At 36.0% G+C, this 7,223-nt stretch overlaps 1 protein-coding gene across 1 annotated transcript in view; it reads left to right on the plus strand.

Annotated features, from left to right (window-relative positions):
* The window catches only part of ASCC3 (activating signal cointegrator 1 complex subunit 3), a 358,425-nt gene extending 351,486 nt beyond the window's left edge, over window positions 1-6,939 (plus strand). Inside the window, exons 40-42 of the mRNA XM_021693642.2 lie at window positions 3,314-3,523; window positions 5,886-6,061; window positions 6,144-6,939. Coding sequence (XP_021549317.1) covers window positions 3,314-3,523; window positions 5,886-6,061; window positions 6,144-6,291 — 534 coding nt within the window. The 3' untranslated portion in view covers window positions 6,292-6,939. The remainder of the gene's footprint in view (window positions 1-3,313; window positions 3,524-5,885; window positions 6,062-6,143) is intronic.
* The last annotated feature ends 284 nt before the right edge of the window (window positions 6,940-7,223 follow it).

Below are 7,223 nucleotides of genomic sequence, written 5' to 3' on the forward strand. Positions count from 1 at the left end.
AATTAAGCAGGATATTATTATGTCAACTGCTTTATGCAGTTCCTAATATAGAAGAGAGTCCAATAATAATATTAAAAATAATTACAGTAACAATAATTAGTAGTAGCATTGACATTATTGGAAGTTGATTCAGTATAATGCTGTTAAAGAAGCTTAGAAAGGCCTACAGTAGCTTGTCCATCACTAACTAGGCTGCATTCCCCACTTGGGTATAAATTTCAGTTGGGTAGATTTTCATGCAGTTCTCTCAGTTACGTTCTTATACCCTCCCTTTTTATTTTAATCACTTTATTGTTCCTAGATTCTAAAGTATTTCTTTAAGTAAGCTTCTTATTTGTATACCATGTAACAGATAGAAAGCTAAATCTATGTTGTAAAAGACAACATAGGTCATTTCTCCAAACCGTCTTTGGAAAGGCCAAAAATATGAATGAACGATGCCAGAAATATTTGGCATATATAGACTTTTAAGTCTTAAGCAGTTTCACCCTAAACATGTCAAACATTCAGGATTTATGACATAATTAACATATTGACTTGCAAATGCAGCTATTAAAGAAACTTCTAAACCACGTCATTCTTTTTTTTCCAGTGGAACTTAGTTTTGAGCAACTTAGAAATAAGTATTACAGGCATTAAAGTCTGATTGTTCAATTTCTGTTGAACTCAGAATTGGCACAAAAAACAACTTAAATAGTCATAAGTGCCTATCTTTCTAACTAAATTACCATCAAAATTATGAATAAAAACAATGTATTTAAACCAAAACAAGGCTTCTGTTAGCAACAACAGATTTCTAACCTAACATACACTGATTTCAAGCCAAGTTTTAGATGTGATGAAAAATTAGAACATTGTTATAATTAGTTCAGGGAGAACTCAGAAGTAAACTTACTTAATTTATTTGCATAAATTGCCATTCTGTTATCTTTAAAACCAAATGCAAATTGGCTCAGTCTGATATGATGATGGTTATTTGGCTCAAAAGTGCTTCAATTTGCAGAGCAATCTGGTGTCGGCTCTGCAGTGAGGCGATCCCAGGTAACATACAAATCCTGAATTATTCCAGAAATTAGTATGTTTAAAGCATCAATTTAAGTGCTAATTGCAGTAGTAATGAGAAAAAGCAGTACGACTGTGAGATTTGCATCTTCTACCCCATCAGTATGCCTGGAACGGCTGCTGACTGGCAGAGGATTTGGCTGCTAATTAAATAATTGTATGCATGGCAGTGCTCTTGCCTGATTCAATAGATGAAGATTAATCCTCAGATAAATATGTTTGGCTGGTATTGAAATGTCTTAGCAGTTTCTTTAAAAATAGCTTATTTTTTTTTATATATATGTGTGTGTGTATGTATACATACACCGAACAAATATATGTATACACAACAAGGATGAAAAATAATAATATCAAGTGCTACAAAAAAGATCACATATATATAAAAACCAGATCTGACTTCTGGGAGCCTTGTAAAGTAAAATCCCAACGAGTTGCTAATAACTGAAAACATCTCTTGGTAACTAATTTAATAGTACAAGTAAAGAAACATGAAATCTTGCTTTGTGCAGTAAATGTTACTTGTGTTGTCTCACAAAGTTAAATGCTTTACAGAAATTGTGTGTTTAAGTATCCCCTTGATCACTTTTCTACTCTGGCCAGGCTTAGAACATCAAGTGGTATAGCGTCTATCCTCAGTGACTATTGGTTCTAACAGGGGATAGGCTGTTACCTTGAAGCACAGTGTAGACCATTCTGTAGACCAATAGCTTGACTATTTCAAGATCTATTCCAGACATAATTTCAGATTCACAAGACAAGTTATAGGATTGTAGGTGGATTGAAAATTTGCATTAGATTCACATTTTTTTTAATTCCTAAGGGGTAGTTTGATTCATCAGGGCTACTTCATTTCAATTAGGTATACTAGGCAGCAGTAAAGTCTTAGCAATCAGAACATCAAAGCCTATAAGGAAATCTATGGTATGTAGTTAAGAAAGAAAAGAAAATACAAAATTAAAGTATTCATGCACTTCTAAAAACTAACTTAGAAGGTGATGACTGATAAAACCAATTTATTGAGAAGTTTTCTTGACTGATAGTGATATTCTAAATAATTATAAATGTTAGGAAAAGGTGACAATGTTATGTGATAACATTAAGTTTATTTTGTTACATCCTTTCTGTAGACTTAGAAATTCATTTGTTCATTCATTTGATAAAGGTGAGCACTTGCTATATGTATACTGATTTCTCAAAATGTCTTTCAATTTAAAGAGCAAGAATAAAATTGGTAAAATATTTTCTATCCCCTTAATATGCATCATTTTAATTGCTATTCTCAATATAATGCCCAAAATACATATTTATTTCTAGAAGGACCCTAGACTTACAGGCTTCCTTGTGATATATAAACATATAGAAATGTTTTCCTTTCAGAATAAATTTGGAATATGGACAAAAAAATCATTTTGTACAGTAAATAGTCAATGAATGATGCTCAGTGACATCAACAATTGCATCACAATGTTTTTTTTTTTTCAAGTTGTCTTTATATCCCCCAGTAATGCTCTCTGCCTTAGAAATCACATACATGTTAGACCAGATGCTTCTCTAAAGCAAACCAGCTCAAAAACAAACATTTTTTTTAAACTTATTGTTTAGTATAGTCAATAGCCACTCAATATCTAGGTGGGATTTATAGTGAAGGAGTCATGTGACAAGTTTAGCAAATGACTAATAGTTTAGTTGCTTTTAAAAGGATTTAAATTGGGCGCCTGGGTGGCTCAGTTGGTTAAGCAACTGCCTTCGGCTCAGGTCGTGATCCTGGAGTCCCGGGATCGAGTCCCACATCGGGCTCCCTGCTCGGCAGGGAGTCTGCTTCTCCCTCTGACCCTCCCCCCTCTCATGCTCTATCTCATTCTCTCTCTCAAATAAATAAATAAAATCTTTAAAAAAAATAATAAATAAATAAAAGGATTTAAATTTTTGTAAACTACAAAAATTAAAAGCACTATTTTTACCCACAAACAAATGAGTACAAAAAAATCCTGGGAAATCTGAATAAGAACTGTGCATTGTGTCAATGTCGATATCCTGTATTAATATTGTACATTAGTTTTGAAAAATGCTGCCATTGGGGAAACCGGAGAAATGGTGCACAGGATCTCTCTGTATTATTTCTTATAACTGCACTGAATCTAGAATGAATCTCAAAACAAAGAGGTGGATTTTTTTTTCAAAGTACAGTTTCTTAATCACTGCATTTCACATTAACCCTTCCTTACTATCTTTTCTTCTGTTTTTTATTCAGGCATGGAATTTCTTAACCCGCTTGCCAGTGATAGATGTTGGCTTAAGTGTTAAAGGCTGGTGGGATGACTCAGAGGAGGGACATGGTGAACTCTCTATCACAACTCTGACTTCAGACAAACGAAATGACAACAGGTGGATCAAATTGCACGCTGATCAAGAGTATGTGCTTCAAGTCAGCTTGCAGAGAGTCCACTTTGGGTTCCACAAGGTATAGTGTTTGGTTTCCATTCTCAAATGCTTCACACCAGATCCCGGCATGCGCCACCACACATATCTTTTATATTACTAATGTGTCCGTGTCATTCACGAATCCTGCTTTCTCAACTGGCCTTAAGCGGTGAGAGTCAGTCTTCTGGAACCAGTCAGTTCTCCTCATGTGCCATTTTTCAGCCCCAGAATATGCACCTTACATAATAATATCTTGCCTGGAGTACTGTTCTCATATGGTCTGTCTACTCAGCCCTGCAGAATTTCCTGGAATTTGGAGTACAGATTCTCTGGCCCTACTTATCAGACTGGCTGTATCAGAATCTCAGAGGGAGAAATCTCAAGATCTGTACTTGTACCCAGCATCCCAAATGATTTTTAAGGTCATTAAGGTTAGAGAAGCACTGCCTAGGGGCACTTTGAGACATAGAAACCACATGTAGCTAGGTGCACAGGAGGGCAAAGCTTTCCCCCTCAGCTCCGTGAGTTTGAGTAAGACACTAAAGCTTTCCTGTGCCTCGGTTGCCACATCTTCCCGCTTCCTTCGCTGGAACGCACACGAGAGCGCTTCTGTCAGTGTTCATAGAGGCCACATGTTCATTTTAAACTACTCTTGTCTTTGCTGTTACCTGTGACACAGAAACTTAAACATTTGTCCCTCTAAGAATATTAGTATAGCGCATGTGGGCAGATTGGTTTTTAGTACCATAATAATTGAAATAAAGAATTTGTCTTTTTTTTTTAACACTTTTTTAAAAATTTTATTATGTTAATCACCATACATTACATCATTAGTTTTTGATGTAGTGTTCCATGATTCATTGTTTGTGTATAACACCCAGTGCTCCATTCAGTACGTGTCCTCTTTAATACCCATCACCAGGCTAACCCATCCCCCACCCCCTTCCCCTCTAGAACCCTGTTTGTTTCTCAGAGTCCATCGTCTCTCATGGTTCGTCTCCCCCTCCGATTCCGCCCCCTTCTGTTTTGGCCCATGCTGTCAGTGGCACTCCCATGTCTAAAATAAGCCCTCAGATTAAGGAGGGCACGTGATGTGAGGAGCACTGGGTATTATACACAACTAATGAATCATTGAACCCTACACCAAAAACTAATGATACACTACTCTGTGTTTGCTAATTGAATTTAAATTTAAAAAATAAATAAAATAAAATAAAATCAGCCCTCAGGAATGAGGTTGTGGTTCATGAGTACTGCCCACTCTGTTTCAAACACAGAAGGTCAGGAGCTTTCTGTCGTTACATCTTTTTAGCCCTGTGCCTTCGGGTCCCATCTCATTTAATTTCTAATTCTAAAAATCAGTTAGTGTAAGTATGAACTGATTGGCCTCTGATATTTCAGAGGCTTTAATGTGAGCATTTTTATATGATCTAATTTATCCCAGCTTACAAAAAAAATAGTAATAATCATACAGGTAAAATCATGGGGAAAAAACTAAGATTTTTCTACCTTACTATTACTACTTAAAATTAGATTTAATCATACTAGAAAAACTCTCAATTTCTTTCTAAATGCGTAAAAATGCATTGCTCTCAGACTTCTCTTTTAAAATGTCTTAAGTATAGCATCTCCCTCTAGAATATTTAATGATGTCTGATTGAGAGCAGGTCATTATTAGTAAATTTTATTCCATAATGTCATTGTCTTAAAGAATCACTAAAATAATCTCGGATTTCATAAAATCCGTCTAAAGTAAAGACTTCAAGTGCTGCCATTATGGTGATGTAGGTTCTTGGATTGTGGTGATTAATGTATTTTATATATTGCTTGGCTTACAATTTCCCATTCCTCAAAGAAAGGATTTTTTAATATTGCCATATTAGAATATATGCTTTTTTATGTGAGTTTTATTCTTGGGTCAAGGGAAGGTATTTATATTATATAGTACTTTTTATCTTGAGTTCCACGGTCTAGTCTTGATTGTCTTTTTTTCCCTAGGTATCAGTTTCTTGTGAATAAGGCTTTGGAAGATTTGGTTAACATGATTGTATCTCAATTCGTTCATCTGCAAATGGGGTATTAATATCACTTATAAGAATGATGTGAGAATTTACTAATTTGATATTAAGATTCAGGGCTTTCTGTTCTAACTGAGCCAAATATTCTGGTGGTTATAGGCACAAAGTAGTATCTATAATGTGCTTCGAGAGTCCTGAAAAATGGTAGGTGATAGCATATCAAAGACACCAAACCAGAAAATTTAAAACATCCCAGATAGATAAACTGAACCATATAGATTTATGGCCTTCAAGGAAAACAGCTTAGCCTTTTAACCACAACCAAGGAGCATAGAAAGTCTAGACATTATTAATGGTTTATCTTTTTTTTTTCCTGGTTTACAGGGAAAGCAAGACAGCCACGCAGTTACTCCCCGATTTCCCAAATTAAAAGATGAAGGATGGTTTTTGATATTAGGAGAAGTGGATAAGAGAGAACTTATCGCTTTGAAAAGAGTAGGATATGTTCGAAATCATCACGTTATTTCCATTTCTTTTTATACCCCTGAACTACCTGGAAGGTAAGCAGAATCTCACCACCAGAGTTCTGAAAGAATTAAAGATGTCTGTGGTTTTATGTTTTGTTCTGTTTTTATGTTTTAGGTATATCTACACACTGTATCTCATGAGCGACTGCTACCTTGGCCTGGACCAGCAGTATGACATTCATCTCAATGTCACACCGGCGAGCATTTCCGCACAGGTCAACGAGGAGGTCTCTGAGGCCTTGACTGACCTGAAAGTGAAGTAACCTGACCCGAACAGTCCGTTTGAGAGAAGTGGTTAAGCAGTCTGGCTGTTCATTCATCTAGACAAAGTCGAATTACTTGATGTCTGCCTTGGTGGAATCAACTTCTGACCTCAGGACACCCAGAAAATCGACAGCGGCCGCAGGATTGGCTCCAGCGACACAAAGCTAGCTGAGGTGGCCTTTTCACAAGTGTTGCCTTTTTTAGTGTTGTCTTCATGGGTTTCTTGGTATGTGAAATGAACACGAATGTAGGAGAACCTTTGTGTATATTGAGATGAGATTTAGGAATTACCCATCAAATTTTGCATCTCACAGTGTAATGTTTACAGGAATGTTGGTTTGTTTTTTTCTAAGGGAAACTACACTGAGGTGTGACAGTGTTAGGATTTGTTGTAACAGATTTCTAACCCTGCAGTATAAAACACATAAGAGAAATCTGTATGGAGGCACATAATGTGGGTTGTTAGCAAAATTTATACTTGGATCGCATGTAGTTTCAAGAATTTCTTACAGTCAAAAATGTTAATAATATATGGTGTAAAATTATATTGCAGAGCCCAATGATGATAAAGACAACAGTATATCCTGATCTTAGAAAATGTAGATACTGTAACTGGTGGAAATAAAATATTGAGTGTGCCACTTCAAGACAAGCTGATTCAATTCTCTCTCCTGCTTCCTTCCCATTTATTCCCCCTTACTCTTCTCTTCTTTTCACGACCTCTACTTCAAGACCACGCTTCCATTCTCTTTCTGATATATTTATTTACACAAGGAGAGAAGTACAGTCTAATTCGTGTTGTAACATGGACAGACCACACAGTACAATTCCTCATCCTTATGCTTTCCAAGACAGGTCTGAGGCAAACACAGAACATTTTCAACCCCTACAGGTAGGTTTTCACTTGTGATAAAGGAAGTGTCTCTATGTC

This window comes from Neomonachus schauinslandi, chromosome 8, assembly GCF_002201575.2.
Source record: "Neomonachus schauinslandi chromosome 8, ASM220157v2, whole genome shotgun sequence".
Classification (NCBI taxonomy): Eukaryota; Metazoa; Chordata; class Mammalia; order Carnivora; family Phocidae; genus Neomonachus; species Neomonachus schauinslandi.